Source organism: Pezoporus occidentalis, unplaced genomic scaffold (assembly GCF_034315485.1).
Source record: "Pezoporus occidentalis ecotype Australia unplaced genomic scaffold, CSIRO_AGI_Poc_V1 ctg44, whole genome shotgun sequence".
Classification (NCBI taxonomy): Eukaryota; Metazoa; Chordata; class Aves; order Psittaciformes; family Psittacidae; genus Pezoporus; species Pezoporus occidentalis.
This window is the reverse complement of record NW_026915769.1, coordinates 1166221-1187600: the sequence shown is the minus strand read 5'-3', so window position 1 is coordinate 1187600 and position 21380 is coordinate 1166221. Positions and strand designations below refer to the sequence as shown.

Below are 21380 nucleotides of genomic sequence, written 5' to 3'. Positions count from 1 at the left end.
AACCTCCCCATTTATATTTTCATGGAATGAGCCTGGGATCTGAAAGCATGTGTACTTCGTATTTAACAGCAGTGCATCAAAATAACATTTCATTGACCTGACTTAAACACATCTGTCAAAAATAAAACCTCTGTCAGTATCTTACTAGAATTGTATTGGTACACAAACAGCAATAAGCACACACCATCTCAACTGTATTCAGAAAGTAATGATGTGCTTCATCATTACTTACAAGTCACACTTTTTCTGTAAGACTGCTTTAAGCCACAACAGTTCACAAATCATAAAGGGAGACTCTAATAAATTAATTGAGAGCCACAATACTGATCATTGCAAAATACTCCAAGTCACATTTTTGGTTTTATTTTTCAGAGAAACCCAAGAAGAATCAAAAAATAGTGGTTTGACTCTAGACAGTCATATAAATCTTGTGAAAGAGTGAATATGCTCCTTCAATAACAACATCTGAACAGTTTTCAAAAAGAAACTATGCCGAGGAAAGTCTGCATAATTTCAAGTTATTTATTTACTCATTTATCTGTGTTCGCTGCAGTATTTCTTGTTTTATTGTTTATTTCTATAATTAAATACAAAAAAAGAATGCATTTTACAGTGGCAAAAACTGAAATTCTCCAAGTTCATTTATACAAATAGAGTTTGACCAATTCTTTAAAAGCGCCAGTTTATTTTTCTCATTTTTCTCCATGATGTAGCCCAAAATCCATTGTCTGTGAAGAAACAGCAAAGTTTATTCTAATAAAGCTAGCGAACAGATAATTTTGGCCCCATGTCTGTAAAAAAAAACCAAAACCTCTGACTGCGGGAAATCCCATGCAAAATCTATAGACTGAAAAATAAAAATCAACCCAACAATCCGTTCTAGAAAATCTGGACAAGATGTCACCAAAAAATTCATCATTTGCAAATAGGTTCATATCTATAAGATACAAAGGCGCTCTGCCAAAGCATATGAAGAAGCCAGCGCATCACGAAATGATGTATTCCTTCAGGAAAGGGCCGTTATCTAATAGTGGAAGCCTGACATCTAGCGGCTACCACATCCATTTGCGCACACACCTCGGCCATCGCAAAAATAGCCAAATAGGCTGCCTACCTTTAGTGTTAAAACAAATACCACAGTGCTTATGGTAGTACCTGTGGTTAAATGTCTGTATTACATATGCATGTTTTGAGTATCTTCAAATGCTTTCCTTTCACTACCCGAATTTAGAAACCAAAACAAAGCAGAAAACTGTGCTTTTATGAGCTATAATTGATGCAAAAAGTAATCTAAACCCTTAATACCAGAGATAAAAGATCCCGTTTATATATTAATGCTATATTGTTCTAATACAACCCATTAAGTGCCATGTTCTTGAGTAATTCTCTGTAACTGGGTTACAATTCTTGCAAAAGCTGTCTCCCAAAAGAAGGTCATCCTATATAGCATTTACTTACACACAGCACTATATTACACAAATACTTTTAAAAGTCACAGACTCAAGCAACAGAAAATCACCCTAATCTCTCCAAAAACATGGAGAGGACAAAAGATACTATAGAACATGTTTGCACTAACAGACAGTGCTAGCCTCACGCTGGGACCAAGACAATCCAAACTTCTCTAAGTTAGTAAATAACCCGTGGCGAGACCAAAGTGCTTTATTACAGTTCTAGCATTACTTTTCTTAGGTTCTGTGCACTGCCCCTCTAATAACACATTACAGATAATACAAAATAGTAATTAAAATTTTGTTGATCCTTTCTTACACCCTTATTATGTACTGGAGAAATGACCATTTTTTTCTCAAAACATTATTGTTATGGTGCTCCAATGCAAATCCTTGCTCCCAGAGCTGTATGCTTTATTTTTACTTTTGACTACAAAAATTGCACTTCTGAAAGGACAAAGAATCACAAACTGCTTCATTTGAGTATTACAATACCTTATTTTACAAGTGTAGTGTGTGCAATTCATCATTTCAATGAAATTTAATAGTTACAAATAAACTGTGTAAGTACAGTATGTTCTACAGAAAGCAACACGGATAATCAATATTCTACCATTTGAAACAAAAACAATAAATAGAAGGTTTAAGTATTAAAACTAAGAAAAAGTATTCCTGTACACTGTACAGTACCTTTTGGTTAAAGCTTCTTAGCAAAAATATAGTGTTTTAAGCATTCCAGTTACAGATGGTTCAATATTAAAATTTCAAGGTTTCCCCATCATGAAAAAAATATTGCATTTTTCCATAGGTGCATCAGAAGAAACTGTCTCTCTCTGAACAAGGCTTCAGTCTTTAGAAATATATAGACAGTAAGTATGAATTCAAATAAGACATTACAAAATTATAATACAGTACTGAGGATGTATGGTTGTTGTGCATTACGGATTGTACATTCCTTCTTATTTTGAAAAAGCAAAACTAGAGAGCCCATTGTATATCACTGAGTTCCGCTGGATCCCCAAGTCCTCCATCAGCCTCCAAGTAGTTCATAAGAGCTGTCATAGCAGTGTCATCATTTTCACATATTGCATCAAAGTCCAGCTGAGAATTACCACCTGTAAAATTATTAAAACATTAATGCAAGCAGTACAAAGCATGAAGAATATGGTAACTTTCAAAACAGATTTGTTTTTAAATAGCACCTTCCTCTGAAGTTAAGGCAAACATATGTTAGAAAAAATAATCAAGTAATAGAAATAATAGCTATCCACAAACGGTTACAAGGACATAGATAACTTGATTTAAGACAATGACTGAGGTCTTTGGCTGATCCCTTGGACCACCTCCAACTGCTAGCTAGCAAAACTTGTATCCATGCAGTAAAGTTCACATCACTGAAGGAGAAAACTGCGTTCTACTTTATGTTACTTTAGTGAGAAACACAGTTGTGTACCTGAATTCTCATCTGATGTACTCTGCCAGATGAACTCCTGAACCTTAAGAGTTGCTATGTGTTAGCTCTAGAAATGAACACTATACCCTTGCCTTTAACAAAAGTAAGGTAAAATGCTTTGGCTCAAGTATCCATGAAAAACATTTCCTTGCCTATCTTAGATAACTGTTGTTGGTTTGGATTTCTTTTTCAGACACTTATTTGAGGATTAGCTATTTTTTTTTTCCTTTGGATTTTTTTAATACAAAGAGCTCATAGTGAAACTGGAAGAAAGTTGTAGGTTATAAATAAGTAAAGCTCTAGTAACGGAAATGAAAGACGGAGATGGAAAAGTTTCTATGAGATGAAATACAGCATAAGCATAAACATTACTTTTATAGCACTTTGCCTTTTATATTAAAAACAACACAATAGAATTCTCCTCTTACAATGCCAGGGAATTCTATATCCAGACAAACCGCTGCTTTAGTACACACTTGAACTAAGGGATAGGGAAAAACAAAATTCTTTCTAAAACATTTTGACTAGCCATTTGTATTGACTATTCACAGCTTGCAGTTAAGAAAGAGATGAACTGCTTAAAGGATGAAAGTTTACAAGTTCACAAATTACAACCAGTTCCATTGCATTGAAATTCTCTATTTTCTTGAGAGAGAACTAGTAAGTACCTAATTAAAACTGTGGCAATGGTAGATTTCTATTACGCAATGCTATTTTTGTCACAAAATTCAATCACTGATCAAACTTTGCTGCTTGTCTTCCAATGATAACACATCAGTTTTAAGTCCTCTCCTCTTCAGACAGACAAACGTCTTTACAATTTACACACGGTTGTAAAGTTGTGCACTCAAAAATTACACCATTATCAGAAATGTCTTCATGTGCAACCCTCAAAATACCTACAAGAGCAACAAATCTTACCAAGGAGAGGTTCATTACTGGGATATGGACTAGCACCCTGGTTTTGTTCTGAAGTCTCTGTAACTTCTGACTCCGAAGGACATAACTGAATCAACTCTTTATTTGGCACCTGAAAGAACAGAAGTAGTAAAAAGGACAGAATTAAATCCTGAATTTAGTCACAATTATTACATTTCAGAAACTTAAATCACTGTCAAAGTATTAAGAACTAAATAAATTAAGACTATGCAGATCTACTGAATTTAAGAATAATTTTTACATAGCACTGGACTTGGCTTAAGTAAAAGGTGCTACTTATACATCTGTATAAGTACACTTTACAGTGATGGCATCTTTTTTGAGGGTTCAATATTCAGCAAATAGATCCAGCACAACAAATTGTACTGGTATATACATTCCACATCTAGTACCATAAACTACAAATTCCCAGTGACACCATGTTTGTCAATGTTGACACATTCTAGCTAAAAGATAAACAAACAAAAAGACCCTCATACCTCCCATGTTCTATATGTATTAAAGCATATGAATTATAAACTTTTCTCTATTGTTTTGCATTTTGTTACCATCATGATAAAAATCTTTGCTCTTCAGAAAAATTAGGCTAGCAACGATATGGATGGAAGTCATTCTAACCCAAACATACCAGGAAAAAAACCCAACCTTTTTAAAAACCTTTTGTTAATTGTTTCATGTAACTCCAACATGCAATTTAAGTTTCTTGGGCTGCCTGGCTTGTGTATATTCTACAAGGAAATTAATAAAGTTGAAATGCCTTACAAAAGCATTTTAGGAACAAATGGGATATCAAAGTATAAAAATAAAGAAAAATCTTCAATGATTACAATGAAATTATCCTTATGATGAGATGCTGCAAGACTTAGAGAGTTCAGTATATATGAATTCAACCAACTCTTAGGGAGAAAAACCTGCAGTAAGGCATAGGAGAACTGGTCATAAAAAAGGGAGGAAGCCAAAACAATCTCTAGTCCAGAACGGAATTGTTAGGAAATGGAAATTGCAATGGGAAGACAGACTGTCTTTAAATGGAAAAAAAATTACATTCAAAGAAATGCTGATGGAGAAGTAAATGTCTTTTCATACAGTGCACAACACACAACACAGCATGTACTTAAGAAAATATCTAATTATTCCATAGGTATGGTCAGTATCTATGCTAGTTATAGTTTGTGGTGTTACCAGCACTATTAGATTAGCAAAATAGCATATTCCATCAATTTTTAGAAGACTAAGTTTTTACTCTTTTTTATTTTTACTTTTTTCAAAGTAAAAATTTGAAACATTCAAGAACTGAGAACCTACAGCAAAGACTTTTTAAAAGGGTCTTCAAGAACACTAAAAGGACAAGTTAGAGAAAACAAGAACTAATATTTTATTTATATTTAGGTTGTCAACAGGTAAAGACATTTCCACCCTCTGACAGTTTTTTAGCAGAAGTTTTAATGCAATTCCAAATCCAGAAAAGTCCTTATCACATGAATCGCATTCATATTTAGCATATTGGTAGAGCTTCAGCAGAGATCCTAATAACTGAGCGGAGACTGCAGTGTTCTCAGGCTTGGGAATAGACCCCTTAAGACTAGAACTGATGCCCCTGTAAGTGAGGATGGAACTTTTAGTGCTGTCGCATCTCTGAAAAGATGTTCGCAGTTGCCAGGTAGTTGGGCAATACCTTACAGGGCCTTTCACAAAAATGTAAGTCACGGTAATTTCATTCCAACATAGGCTTTAAGCTAGCTGACATTAACGTTTTATTTTCAGATTTTTACAGGCAGTGACATACTCACATTGCTGCAGTTTACAGTTAAAGCTGGAGAAGGTGACTTTCTCAAGAGATGTGATGGACTTAACTCCTCAGATGGTGAAGAATGTAACCTAAAATTGTATATGTTTAGTTGATTTATCAAGTGACATTGATCGTCAACTGAAAAACAGCCTATTGCAGAACCCACCAGACCTCCCCAGTGAGGAAGCACAAGCCAGCTAATCTGAGACAATGTTGTCTTAAATTCTCCTAAAGATTCCAAATCTCCTGGTCCAAGTTTTGATAACACAAAGACATCAATAAAGGCCAATGGTCATAATTACTTGAGCACACTTTCATTTCTTCTGTTGAATCACCAGCACTGGCAGACCAAAGAGTAACAGGTTTCAGAATCATGCACACCGAGACAAATAGGTACATTTCAAATACATCTAGCATACAGACAACATAAGGAGGTTCTGCTAAATGATAGAGAGAAAACAACACATACTTCTAACGTTCCCTCTACTATTATTTATATATTATATTTATATATATTATATATATCTATATATTATATACTATTTATACCTGTCTTTCCATATTTTCAAATTATTCCAACTAAAAACAAAGACTTTTTTTTAGCAGAATTCTTGAGATACTGCTCAACCTCCCTCACCGAATGTGCCAGATACAAAACTAACAATGAAAGTGTCATAACATGGCCCTTTGAACAGCTTGCTCCCATAGAATCATAGAATAGTTAGGGTTGGAAAGGACCTTAAGATCATCTAGTTCCAACGCCCGTGCCATGGGCAGGGACACCTCACACTAAACCATCTCACCCAAGGCCTCGTCCAACCTGGCCTTGAACACCGCCAGGGATGGAGCATTCACAACCTCCCAGAGCAACCCATTCCAGGTGCCTCACCACCCTTACAGTAAAGAACTTCTTCCTTATATCCAGTCTAAACTTCCCCTGTTTAAGTTTTAACCCGTTACCCCTTGTCCTGTCACTACAGTCCCTAATGAAGAGTCCCTCCCCAGCATCCCTATAGGCCCCCTTCAGATACTGGAAGGCTGCTATGAGGTCTCCACGCAGCCTTCTCTTCTCCAGGCTGAACAGCCCCAACTTTCTCAGCCTGTCTTCATACGGGAGGTGCTCCAGTCCCCTGATCATCCTTGTGACCCTTCTCTGGACTTGTTCCAACAGTTCCATGTCCTTTTTATGTTGAGGACACCAGAACTGCACACAATACTCCAGGTGAGGTCTCACAAAAGCAGAGTAGAGGGGCAGGATCACCTCCTTCAACCTGCTGGTCACGCTCCTTTTGATGCAGCCCAGGATACGGTTGGCTTTCTGGGCTGCAAGCTCACACTGAAACCGCCTCATGTTCATGTTCTCATCGACCAGCACCCACAGGTCCTTCTCTGCAGGGCTGCTCTGAATCTCTTCTCTGCCCAACCTGTAGCTGTGCCTGGGACTGCTCCGACCCAGGTGTAGGACCTTGCACTTGGCATAGTTAAACTTCATGAGGCTGGCATCAATCAGCCCACCTCACAAGTGTGTCAAGGTCCCTCTGGATGGCATTCCTTCCCTCCAGCGTATCAACCAAAACACACAGCTTGGTGTCATCTGCAAACTTGCTGAGGGCGCACTCAATCCCACTGTCCATGTCACTGACAAAGATGTTGAACAAGACCTGTCCAAGCACTGATCCCTGAGGGACACCACTCGTTACTGGTCTCCAGCTGGACATTGAGCCATTGACCACAACTCTTTGTGTGTGGCCATCCAGCCAGTTCTTTATCCACCAAGTGGTCCATCCATCAAATTGATGTCTCTCCAATTTAGACACAAGGATGTTGTGTGGGACAGTGTGGAATGCCTTGTACAAGTCCCGGTAGATGACATCAACTGCTCTACCCCTGTCCATCAGTTCTGTAGCCCCACCATAGAAGGGCACCAAATTGGTCAGGCAGGATTTCCCCTTGGTGAAGCCATGCTGTCTGTCACGAACCACGTTGTTTTTCATGTGCCTTAGCATGCCTTCCAGGAGAATGTGCTCCAAGATTTTGCCAGGCATGGGGGCGAGACTGACTGGTCTGTAATTCCCTGGGTCATCCAGTTTCCCCTTCTTGAAAATGGGGGTTATATTTCCCTTTTTCCAGTCATTAACTACCATCTACCCTTGCTCTTCCTAACTCCCAAAGGACAAGGCTATAGAAAAATTAGGGTAGCCTGGATGCTTCTGTTTCTGTCATTTCATCAGATCTGAAATGTGCTAAGGCACTGAAGGAGAGATAGAAAATGGATGAATAAATAGTCTATCAAGAGCTGTTTGTGGTGAATATTTGTTTTCCCTATACTCCAATTTCCTATGTGCCATTTGATAAGCACTACTGACATCTCTAAAAGCCAGCAGAGAAACTCCAGACTGAATAGACTGTTTTAATTGCATTGCTGTAACTGAACTGACCATTCATTAGATGCCAATTCAATTCAAATATAGCTGTAAATAGAGCTGTAGGCATAGTCCTGGAGTTTTTAAGAAAACTTGATCATGCCTGATGCACAGCTTGAGAACCATCTGTATCTTATTAGTATTAAAAATGCAGAGAGCAGATTCAGGTAATAAATGCACTCATCCTACTGGATTAGGTTTGTAGTCAGAAAGGTATTTGATGAAAAGCAGCTGCTGTTAGCCTCTCTTGATTGCTCTTTTGTCCAATTCTGATTCCCTCAGTGTGTGCAAAATGATAACTTGATTTCATAGAAATGAGAAATGAAGAAATAGCATGAAGTTCTGGTCTTCAGCAGGGAAGAAACACAGCCTTGTTTTCAGTAACAACTCTGGAAAAGTGAACTACATCTGGGTGCAAGCAACTACATCCAGACATTTCCAGAAAGTCAGTTCTTACAGACTGCTTGTGGTTCTTAGAAACACAAATACCAGGACTTTCAAGGTGTAGCTTTGAAGAAGATTTTCAGAGGAATACATTCATTCTTTCATCATTCAGCGAATTTAGTATTCATCTACTTCAACTTGTTTCCTTAAGCTGATGACACACATATGCTCACATGGGTAAGCATTTTCAGCAAAAGTCAGGTCATTTCAATCAAGAACATCACACTGAAGTGTCTGAAGCATCTAGAACAAGAGTGAAATTAAGCTTTCGGGTCATGCATGGGATCTTAACAGTCAGAGATGAGAACTTCTGCCAACTTCTTCAGTCTTCAGAAAGATATTAACAGATTAATTTTATTATTAATAAAGTGACTCTCCTTCTGTCTAGGTGGTACTGATGAGAGGACATTAACAATGGCATTTCCAAAATGTAACACCCCATCTTTGCTGCTGCTGGTATCAATCCTTTTTATTGTTCCTAGTGCTTTCTTCCTCCTTTCTGGAGAATTCCAGCAACCTGCCAACGTGCCTTGTGGTGGATTTATTTTCTGTTGTTGTTAAGTAGCAATTTTTTCCCATCACAACTGAAATATTTATTCTTTTCTTCCTTGCACTGAAAATTAATGTTTCCCTGTTCAATTTGACTGTTCTAGTAAAAGGATGTGGCTTCACAGTTGGAATGCAATTCCAGAATAATGGAAACAGAGTAAGAAACATCTACCACTTTCACTCATCACACTCTTCAGCTCTGACCACGGTTTTCACTGTTTCAGAAAATTAAATACTTTTTTCTGATGAAGAGACTGCTGAAAAAATGATGGAAATCCTGGACTTCAGCATGGATTCATGAAGGGGAAATCACACTTAACCAACCCTACAGCCTTCTACAAGGAGGTGACTAGCACAGTGGGTAAGAGGATGGCATTGTACGTTGTTGATGTTGACTTCAGTAAAGCTTTTCACGCTTTCCCTTAACCTCACAGGTGAGCTGATGCTTACTTCTGAAACAGCAGAAACTGACTTAAGTGATGGCACACTGATATACCTGTAGACTGGAGGACAACAGGCAGTGCAGCCCTGCTGAAAGAGATCTGGGACTTTTGGTTGATGGTAACCTCAATGTTAGTCAAAAACATACCCTGACAGCCAAGTAGTATCCTGAGGTGCTTTAAGCTAACCAGTCAAAAGAAGGGATTGTCCCACTATATTCAGCATTGGTGTGGACTCACCTGAAGTACTGTATACTGATTTGGGCTCCACAATATAAGGATATAAAAATATTAGAATGTGTCCAAAGGAGGGCAACAAACATGGCAAAAAGACTAGAGGGCATGACTTCTGAGGAACAGCTGAGGATATTGGGTTTGTTCAGCTCAGAGGAGAATAAGAGGTGACCCCATTGCTGTCTATGACTTCCTTATAAATGGAGAGCAGAGAGGGAGGTGCTGATGTCTCTTCTCTGGTGTCCGGCAGTAGGACATGGGGAATGGCTTAAAGCTGTATCAGGGAAGATACTAAGAAGATCATCTTCACTGAGAGGATGGTCAACCACTGGAACAACCAGAGAAGTGGTCATGACCCCACACCTGTTTGGACTTCACTCTTAAATATATGGTTTAACTTTAAGCTACCACATGTAATGTCAAGAGTTGGACTTGATCCTCATTGGTCCTTTCCAACTCAGGATATTCTAGGATAGAGACCTATTCCTTATACCATTACCGTTGTTGCCAAAACTGGTGTACTTATTCCTGGAAGATTTAGTATTACTACTCTTTCAGATCCAGTTGCAAAACTGCAAGTGGAAAGAACTACATGAGACCTTGAAACGAACTGCTCTGTAGACAAAAAATACCTTGCCATTTGTTTACCTGGTACTGGAATTGTAAGATCTAAAGTCTGAGGGACAGCTTCATTACCCAAAACTAAGACTTACATAACTTCTCCTGTGCTGATGACAGTACCGTTATCCTAAATCTGACCTTAACAAAAGTAGTTAGATCTGATGAAGCCTTAATTCCTAAAAGAGTTGTGAGTGAAACAGACTTTTTCTGTGCATGTGTATCCCGAAGTCATGAAATTAGGGGGCTCAGAGACTTCTTAAAAATTGTTTTTAGACAACAAATGATACAGTACAAACTGACATAGAGTAATATGGCAAGTCAGGCATCACACAAAAATACTCTGGGTACACACCACAAAAAAATACTTAAGGTATCTTCACATTAAAATTATGTTTCTTCCTTTCAAATTCCTTGCCTAAGCTGTGTACCTGCTAACACTAGTTAGTTTTAAAAGGGCCAATCTTTAATTCCCAATTTGAATCTTGTATGGATTCCCCTTTGGAATGATGCAGTGAGGTTTTTTTAATCTATGGATGGGTATGGGAGGGAATTGTGCTATCACTTTTGCCTGCATTCAGGATAACCAGGCAAAGGACAATACAGGCTATGAAAGTGCTCCATTGGGTACTGTTTCAAGGAAAGTTCCCCTAGCAGAGCAGCACTATCAGAAAAATACAAACATTACTCACAGACAACTGATTTTCCATTCCCAAATGATTTATCTACCCATTTCAACATCATATGAAGCAGCTGCACCACAGTTAACACTTTTGAAGTCACAATTAAATAATACTTTCAAAGGAAGCTGCATGCCCAGAACAAAACTATTTATTGACATCAGTGATGCTTTCTGACATGTACGAGACTAACATTAGATTATAATCAATCAGTACCTCATACAGCCACTGCTCAACCTAAAAATATTTATACATATAACACAATAAAAATGAAACTTGAACAACCCTCACATACTGCCATATACCTCTTCTCTATCTTTACTTAAAAGCCTAATGCATGATGTTAAGCATTTATTACCTTTGCAATTCTAATATTTCATTTGCAATTTCGGTTCCTATACTTCCAGCACCAAGAACTGTTCCAGAGGACATTCCAGGTACACTTACTAAAGACTGTTTTACAGCATCTACAGTTAAAACAAAACAAAACAAAAAGAAAGCCTTAAGTCTGTAGCAGTTTCATTACAGAGCAAGGACAATCATGCAATGATTCATTTTAAAGCAGTTTTTGTTCTGTATCTCTTATTTTCAGAAATTAAATTCTTCAAAACACTGACTCATGGGAAAGGGAGTTGTTTCATTTGTAATACGAAGATAAGTTTATAGTGTATTTGTGAAAACTCCCGATCTCCATGAAATTAGCTTTAATCATTACCACCTCCAGTCTTACAGACAATGCAAAACACATGAAACAAAAAATCCATTGAATTTTTCAAACTGAAAGCAGTTATTAAACAGAATAATTTCAAAAGCAAAAATAAAAAGCCTTATGTAAAAAAAGATAAAAACCTTATATAAAAAAGATAAAAAATACATAGAAATCAGAATCCATGCACAGCAGAAAAATTTTAACAAAATATGTATCAATATCAGCATCACCCTCTATTCTATAGGTAAATTCAGATAGTACAATTGCATTTCTTCTGAAAACAAGGCAAGATATGAACAGAGGCTGTGACAGAGGTATAATATCCTATCCTATATTATAGGATATTGGTATTATAGTAGCTACAGTAGAAGCTGCTAGAAGGAAAAGATATGACATAGGCTTTTCTGATCAGAGTTATGTGAATGATATGAATTAGGATGCTGTGAGTAACTAGAAATTTTCACCAGAATTAGCTTTAAAAATAGTTAGTATTTCCTTGTACACAACCTAGAATAAAAAAGATTCCATGCACTATGATAACTGTAAGAAGCAACACTTGCCTTCTGCAGGCTGGGAACTGTAGAGGACCTCATCTTCAGCTGACTCGTTGTGACCTCTAAGATTTAAATGAATTAAATTATTTTAAAGACCCCAAATCAGCAAGTTTTTCACAGGGAAACCCCAGCATATTTATGTTTGATTTCAAGAAGAATTTTACACAGAGAAAAAACTAACATCCTCAAACTAGTAACATCTTTCTATGCTCAATACTTTGTACTGTTTCTGAAGCATTGGGTGAAATATCATTTTCACTTATTCTCCAAATAAAGAAAGGCCAATATAGTTGTCTGTGTGCCATGACAAGAGAACAAGAACACTATATTTACTACTGGGAGGCAGACCAGCTAACCAGAAAAAAATGCTACAAGGACAGGCCTTTCACCAGCAGCCTCTGCCTACCTTCCTTCCTCCAGACAGCTGCAGATGCCCAGAGTTCAAGGGCAGGCAAAACCGGCCTTTGGCTGTTGGATAGCATAGACTGCTTTAACTGCTCTTCTCTGTCTTCTTGAAGAAAAAGGACATGGCCAAAACAGACATGTTGACTTAACACATGAACCAGCTACAGAATGGGTAAAAGGCCCCTCTGACATCTCAAAAACCCAGTCATTGGCAAAGATCCTCAGGATCACTGGAACAATCAACCCAAATTATAACTCATTTGCAAGCCACAGAAAATGAAAAAGAATTAAAAAGAAGAATTAAATATAGACTTTAGTGTCTCACAGGCTCCTCTCCTGCAATCAACTTGGAGATGATCTTTTTGTCCTGCCTTGAATTTCTACAGTCTATCAGTTACGCTTCTCCACATTCTCACATGCAGTAGGTAGGGTAACATTTAAAATTAGGTCAACTGACATGCAGTCTTGTAAAACTCAGAGGGAAAAGCAGAATTAACTTCACAGTTCCATTTATTCATATCTACTTTTCTTAAAAGATCCTTCATTTCTGCCTTTAAAGGAATTTTTCACCTCTTTTAGTTTTGTTGTTTTGTTTTTTTTTTCTACTGGGAAACAGCAGAGTTTTCAGAGTCAAATCCATGACTTAAGCCTGAAATAAAAATAACTGGTGAAGGCAAAAAAATGTTCTTCCAGGCTACTCAACCACTTTTTGTGCAGTGCTGATATTTTCTAGTCTTGTTCTGCTTCTTAAACAGGTTGCTTCCTGTTAATGCTAACTGCAATTAGGACAAAAAGATAACATGGGGAGGTCATATGAATTACTTACAATACCACAGTGTTGTTTGATACAATGTATTCCAGTTCTTTGGTCCATGGATTCATGAAACTAAACCACTGACTCTTTAAAGTAACAAAAGTCCCATCTTTTGCTCTAAATTTGTAGGAATTTGTAAATACTTTTTCTTTATTCTGCAACACTAAATAAGAAAGGAAAGTTATAATCACCATATTTATTCTTGGAAAGATAAAGTTTAATAACAATAAAAATCTGTTTCATAGCATCATAAAACCAAAATGGTTTTGATGGCCAGTAACACAAACTAAATGCCAGAACAACTGACAGGACAGGACCCTTACTAAACCCAAACTATAGTTTCAGCAATGTTATTAATCTTAAATTAAAGCCCAAGTAGTATGCTTCTGCAAACCGCTAGTAAGAAGCCTCCTGACTTCGTGAACTATCATAATCAATGTCTTTAATTATATGATTAGCACACTTGTTTTTCAGGATTCTTTCTTCATTCTTTTAAAGAAATTAAGCAGAGGGTTGAAAGAAGCATTAACATTATTCCCTTGCAGTTAAAGCACCGCACCAAGATCCAAGGCAACAGAAGTTTCTCTCTGCTTTTATCACAAGCTTTATGCAGGCATGTCTTAACACAGATGTGGAAAAGGACAATGCTAAGATTGTTTAGTTTTCTTAATTCTCAGCTTCTGATATTTGATTTGTAGTGTTTTCACACAGCAGGTAAACGCAGTTGTAAGTAGTCTGGGAAGACCAATTATTTTGTACCTTCTTTATGTTTTTCAGCTAGATGATTGTGATCATCTTGATGGCAGTACTCATAACATGAAGTTCCTAGAAGCTCTTGTGGCAGATACCCTAAAATTGCTGTTGCACTGTTAGAAATAAAAACATGAACTACAGCGGATTCAAACAACTGCAAAGCTGTTTTCTTCAGTATCAGATAAAGCAGAAAATTAATATGTAAAGAAATAGATCCTTGTATTCATGTTTGGGAAAAAGATACAGCATTAGTATAGCTCTAAAACAACAGGAAATATTATTTGCTGGAAATTATCCATTTGCAAGGAATGACAATTAAAAGACAAAATAACAGTGTTTAAATATGCAAACCACAAGTACACACAAAATACTTTTGATCATTAGGTCTTCCCATTAGACAATCAATGGCCATGTAGGAGTCATTAAAAAACAACCAACCAATCAGTAGTTGAATTTTGCTCTGCCACTTTAAGTAATAGGTTTAAACTGTCACTGTTAGATGGTAGACAAGATGACCGAAAGCAATAAAAAGCTTCCAGTGACAATAATGACTCAGTCTCTACATCAAATAAAAGTCTGCTATAGGAAGTTCAGGAAATAGGAACTTCACTTTCACTTCTAATGAAATAATTTGGTACCTCATTTAGATAGAATGTATTTGTTCCAAATAGTAAGATTTAAAGAAGTATAATTTTTGGTGAAGCATTTATTGCTTAAGTCATATACATCACTATGAAGCTCTAACTTGAGGTTTTTTCTTTATGAATAAGTACATGAGTGCATTTTATGACACTTTAATCTTGCTACCTCACCTTTTCCTATAGGACAATACACTTATACATTACATTTTGTTTGACAAAAAAACAAAGCACAAGTACTCATAGTTTCAAAATGAATTGCACCTAAAAACTCTATCCTGTCTGCGAAATCACAGTTTTGACCAAAAGGATGAAAAAAATTTAACTTGTGGTGCCACTGTCATTTTCTCTTCATTAAAAAACAAAACGCTTACCGCTGATCTACATAAACAAATTTCCCATCCATGGCAAACCGTGTAACAAATTCTGTTGCTTTGACTTTTATCTCTCCACTCTTCTGCGGAACAATATAAGGGTGTAACCTCCCAATTGCAACAAGACAGTTAAAGTTACTGCAGTCCTTTTCCACATCAGTTTCCTCTTCTACTCCCACCTCATTAGGAGGCCAGTTCTTCATATACCCAGTGCAATGAATGGTACAGTATTTTCTGTGATCTAATGAAAAGCAATGAAATAAGAAGCAGTTACGGTTCAAAAAGTAGACTGAATTACCTTCTTTTATTCTGTTCACTGTAAGACCACAGCAACTATATTTTATGTTTACCTACAACAACTGTACAAAACGATAGACATTTTTACAGAGTACTTTTAAATTAATTTTGTACAACTTAATTTCGGCTTACCTGGAGAGAGCACTTCTAACCCCATGTAAGATTTAGGAAGGTAAGTTATAGGTGTTGGTAGTTCAAACACAGTCTCACAGAAATAAAAGTAAACCAACCGTCTGGTAACCCACAGATCACTTTCTCTTTATATGGTTGCATATGTATTGTAAATGAAAATGAACTAGAGAGGCCCTCTGTAGCTTCCAAATCAATTCACCTTTTGTGAACATGATGACCTTAACATACTGCAATTGCTAAAAGAACTGGTCAAGAGAGCAACCCAAAACGACCCAGCTTGTTTTCTATTTATCTCAGGCTTCTGAAATCCTCAATTCTCTGGGAACAAAAATATTTTATAAGCCTTAAATTACAGCTTACACTGTCATTCATCCCTATGGCTGGTAGACTCTCTGATGCCTATATAACATACAAATACCCCCATACACATCAAGGCATAGAGATGACATTATGCGTCCTGAACTATCTTTTTTGAACTATCATTCAAAAAATTGCCAAAGAATTCTTGATACCTCCATTCTGAACAAATTATGCTTTCTGCAGATTCAATTTCCTATCAACTATGCAAAATGAAAAAATGAATTATCTACTATGACTTTGTCACAATTTCTCAGACTGTCAAAGCGCCTTCTCTGAATACTGCTTTCCTGAAAAACATTTATAACAGTTAAATTCTTATCTCACACCAAGTTTGCAGTCTCCCTTGGTGTGCCGGCTTTCTATTTACTTACAATTACAGACCTATTTTAACATTTACTATTGTATAGCATATCTCAACAGTAACAGGTTACACTGAAAAACAAAAAAGTAGGAGGATTTATTCAGGGTCAAACAATTTCAGCACACCTTTGCAAAAATCAATACTAAGGTATTAAACAGAAGCTGGAAAATCCATTTTAAAAAGATCCACTCACTGAAAACTTTACAAGAGTCAACTGCTGTACAGGCATACCAAAATATGAAGTAGATTAAAATTACTGCAAAAAAAATAATGGAATTACACTGATAAATTAACTTTTAATAGTAGAAGAAAAAAGAAAATCATACTTTTAAGTACACAACACAGAAAAGTAAATTAAAAAAAAAGTTGGTTTACTTGCTTTTTTCCTTCAAAACAGTAGATTTTGCAGGCCTTATTCACACAGGTATCTTCAAGACACAGGTTATTTAGTTTTCTCCTTCTGATCTGCTCCAGTGCTTTACAAAATTTCCCTAAGACTTCTAAAATTTGACTACAACAAACCACATACTCTTAAACAGCCACTGTAACTTAGGTTCCTCCCTCCTTCTTTTCCAGGAGTAAATAGGGGGGAGAAAGAACACAATTAAACTGTATTTCTAGTCGCTAGTATGTATCTACACTCTTTACAGCTACTTTTAGTGATAACTACAAGGGTCACACTACTGACTCAGAACTTGAACATACCAAATCTCAAGACAGAAAGCTCCCACCTTATCTACACTGTTTGAATACCTTTCTTATTTGAGTTGGGCAAGCATTCCTTTTCTTCTTTGACTGTGGTCCTGCTACATTTTATCCGACAGAAGAAGGAACGGCGAGCACCAGAATTCAGTCGAACTGGTCCAGCTTGAAAATCTGTGTGTACTTGCAAGCCAGCTTACAAAAGTTCAGTAAAATAGTTTAAAAAACCCAAACAAACAAAATCCAACAATAAAACTACAGAATACAAGGACTTTTATTCATTTCAGCTTCCAGTACATTTTCCTTACTGTTTGCCTGTCTAAATTTGTCCTTACAATTAAAAATGAGAAAAGTTTAACTTAAATAGGGCACAGAAAATGTGACTGTCACAGAGATTCAAAAACTAGAACGAATTATGACACTGTTTTTAAAGCCTCTTGATATTTTGAATGGTATTTTAATAAATATGCTTTATAAACTTTCAACTTCTATTTGGTACAAGGAAAAACTGCAAAGATGCTGATAAAAGCCAGTATTAAATAGCTATTAGCTGCACAATACATAATGCTTTCCATATTAGAAATAACTGTAAACAAAATAAGATTTGGTTAAATTAGGATTGACACTTAGCATTTTCAGAGAAGACAGTGATTCTTGATATTGAAGTATTTTATCCCATGTTCGACTACATCAGGTCTTTTGTATTGACAAGACCTATCAAATACAAGAAAAAAAAGTAGTATGCCTGGTAGGAAGAGCATCAGACCACATCTTGCTAAATGTTTAACAATGCAGGTTTCAGTAATTCTTATTATCTAAAAAAAAAAATCTTTTCTGGGCTAGCTTTGAAACTGTAAATGCATTCTAAGCAGCAGATAAGCAGTCAAATATGTTTGGTTCATAGAAATTATACCTCAAGTTTGTACATCTATGCACATATAAACACATTAATATAGCCTGTATAATAACTAGATTTATTAATATGCCTTTAATAAAAAAATTTGAGCACTTTCAAATATGACTTACTTTTCCCATCTACGAGCTTCTCCCTCGGAGAGACATCCGAAGAAGAAAGTTGCTCCTTAACTTTTGCAACATCTTTTGGATGCAAGTAATCGAACAAACTTTGTCCAATTAAACTGGCCTATTTAAAACAAAACAAAAACCAAAACCACCACCCCAAAAAAAAAAAGTTATAAGAACCACATCATTTTAGAACATGACCCTACACATACTACTTTTCTCAGAAAAACAACTTTCTACACTATTAAAAGTCAAACCTCCCAGTTACCCTAACCATCAATATTTTGATCCTCATTTAATTTCCATTAATATTTTTAATATACAATTTTTATAAAAACAGGGTAGTAAAAGCATTTTTTTACTTCCCCTTTGAAAAATAGCAAATTTTAGCAGGCATTAAGAAAGTTCTGTAAAATCAAATGTTAAATCAAATGTTTTATTTACACACATAATATGATTTCTGTTAACAAGCAGTATGCTAAATTTGAATTGCAACTAACTTTGGACCACACTACTTGCTATGTGATCACTGCATACATAAAAAGGGGAGCACTTTTCCAATAAGCCAGAGTCAAAAATTAGTTTAATGAAAAGCACCTAAGAAAGCAGGATAAATGTACAGCCTCTTTCATTAGCCTAGTCCCCATCTAACCCAATTACCAAGGGAAAATGCTGAAAGGGGCAATGACCATAAACTAAAACAATACAAGTTTCACCTCAACATGAAGAAGAGCTTCCTTACGCTGAGGGTGGCAGAGCCCTGAACAGGCTGCCCAGGGGTTTGTGGAGTCTCCCTCTCTGGAGACATTCAAAACCCTCCTGGACGCATTCCTGTGTAACCTGCTCTTGGTGGCCCTGCCTTGGCAGGGGGTTGGACTGGATGATGTCCAGAGGTCACTTCCAACCCTAATGATTCTGTGATTCTGTACACCACTGAAATGCTAATAGCAGCTTTGTCAAAATATACAGGGTGACATTCATTACCTACAATGACTCACAAATAAGTTCAGGAATTCATGCATTAATAAATCATATTCTCTGAACCTCTTTGGCTGGAACAGCAAAGATCTCATGGGTCTCGAAGTAGGCAGGTCTGATGTTAGAAACTCAAACAAGTATTTTTTAGTCCTTCAGTAAATTCAGTGCAGAAGTTTGATAAAAAATAAAATATATCTCCTTTATGCTTGTTCTCATGATTCATTTTACTTTAATTTTAAAAAGATATAGTTTTGGTGGTTTGGATTTGGTTTGTTTTAAATAAAACATTTTTAAAAATCTATAAAACATACGTATTAGAGTCCAGATTGTTTATTCTTCTGCTTATGAAGAAAATGGAACATATCACAAAGGGTTTCAAAGTTATAGAACTAGTCAGATGGAAGAACCAACTATTCTAGCCTCTATTTTCAGAGAAGAAGTCATAAATATATGAACAAGTTATTATGCTTTGATTATTTGTTGTTATTGTCCATGATGTTCAATGTCAACTACTGTAAGGTAATTATATTTTTCCTATTTCTCTTCTTTTACAGGCTAAGATAAATCACAAGATCTTGGTTTCCTCCAAGAGTATCTACATAGACAGTTATTGTGGATGAGGTGTTATGTAGTGCATATGAGCATAAAGGCATTACCAAGGAAAGCTTTAATTAACTTCCACTATTTCAATTTTCCTTGGCCTAAAAAAAAAAAAAAAAACCAAACAACCCAAATCACTTCACCATTTAAAAGAAAATCTCTTGGGGATATAAATGAGGACATCTTCAAATTATCCCTTCCTTTCAAATTAGTAGTTTCCTTAAGGATGATCGATTGACATCTGGTGCTATTACTGAGGTCAGGAATACTGAGTAATAGCAGTTGCAAATATTTTGTTTTGGATACTCACTTACTCTGAAGGAGGTTAAATCAAAGAAATTCCAAGGAATTATATACATGGACTGTTTATAGCAATATACATTAAAATGTAAAAGTTTAAATATTCCTAAGAAAATGCAAGGCAAAAGCAAACCAAGAAGCTCAGTTATAACCACCTGATCATAATTCAGTATTTTGCAAACTGATTCCGAGACAAACAGAATTTTTCCTCTGTTGCACCCAACCACAAATAGGAATCCATCTGCTGCCTGAAAATACAAGGATACCATATTTTAAAATATACATTTAAAAAATACAATGAATATTTATGATTACAAGGAAACATACTTTTAAACCTGATTTAATTAGCCAAATTATACATCACGCTAAAGAGCAACTAAGGTTACAAGGACCAAATCAGACCTTCAGCTACAGATAGCTAAAGTTCCTTAAACACAGCCTTGGGAAAAGAGGTGACCAGCTGCAAAACAGCTTAACTTAGGAGTCATCTTACAGATCTTGGCAAAGCCTGCTATTGCAGCAAAAGGAAAAAGAAAATAGCTGCAAATGAGAGAGTAAAGGGGTGCTGCTATAAGACAAAGTGCAAAAGCAAAGATTTTCTTTAGGGTATTATTTCTGCATCTTTTCCAAGGTTTAAAAATTTAAAATTAAGGAGAGCAAACAACTGAAACTATATTTATGTGTAATTAAAAGCATTCTCTATACTTGCATACAGACTTCAATAGCAACATAAAAACCTGTATGTATTAAATATGCAGACTGCATACAAATTTATTATCCCTTCAGGGGTTGCTGTCTGCCATGCTCACAAATCATCTTCTGTACCACTTAATGAAAAAGCCTGTACAGTGTACAAAGTTTATGAACTTAACAAGTACAACAAAGCACTTGCCTGAAGAAAAAGATGGGAAAACATTCTCCAACTAAAAACTCTATGGCAAGCTGTAATAAGGACATAATTCCACTTCCACTTACCCTAAGGATTAACTGTCGGAGCTCATCATCCTTTAGAAATGAAGGTTTATACCGGACTTCTGTATAGGAGCTAGTGGAACCTGGTAAGTAGATTATTTGCAGGCATAATGTCAAAAGTTACATTTTAAATTTACTTTAACAGAGTTATACTTGGTTTGTATGTTGGAAGGTTTTTTGCAACCAAAACAGCTTAATTAAAAAAAAATCCAAAAATATTATAAATAAACTTCATAAACACATGCTAGTTAATGAATACAGGCACACCAGCAGTTTTTTCCTGCCCTTCACTTGGCATAAACCAAGGAAACTTCTGTTCAGATATCTTTAATGCATTGCTAAAGAAAGGGTATTACGAGAACTGAATTTTCTATAAACATTTCATAGG

At 36.1% G+C, this 21380-nt stretch overlaps 1 protein-coding gene across 6 annotated transcripts in view; it reads right to left on the bottom strand.

Annotated features, from left to right (window-relative positions):
- Window positions 1-347: 347 nt before the first annotated feature.
- Window positions 348-21380, bottom strand: part of BMAL2 (basic helix-loop-helix ARNT like 2) — a 38263-nt gene continuing 17230 nt past the window's right edge. For 4 of the 6 annotated variants that reach the window (XM_062634846.1, XM_062634848.1, XM_062634849.1 and 1 more), the window contains 12 exons: window positions 20996-21075; window positions 20176-20268; window positions 18146-18263; window positions 17171-17314; window positions 15268-15508; window positions 14262-14368; window positions 13515-13665; window positions 12290-12345; window positions 11379-11487; window positions 5634-5721; window positions 3826-3934; window positions 348-2566 (listed from right to left, as the gene is read on the bottom strand). In XM_062634846.1, the coding sequence (XP_062490830.1) occupies window positions 2430-2566; window positions 3826-3934; window positions 5634-5721; window positions 11379-11487; window positions 12290-12345; window positions 13515-13665; window positions 14262-14368; window positions 15268-15508; window positions 17171-17314; window positions 18146-18263; window positions 20176-20268; window positions 20996-21075 (1433 nt within the window). In that variant the 3' untranslated portion in view covers window positions 348-2429. The other 2 variants (XR_009967818.1, XM_062634851.1) reach the window with 2 other exon arrangements.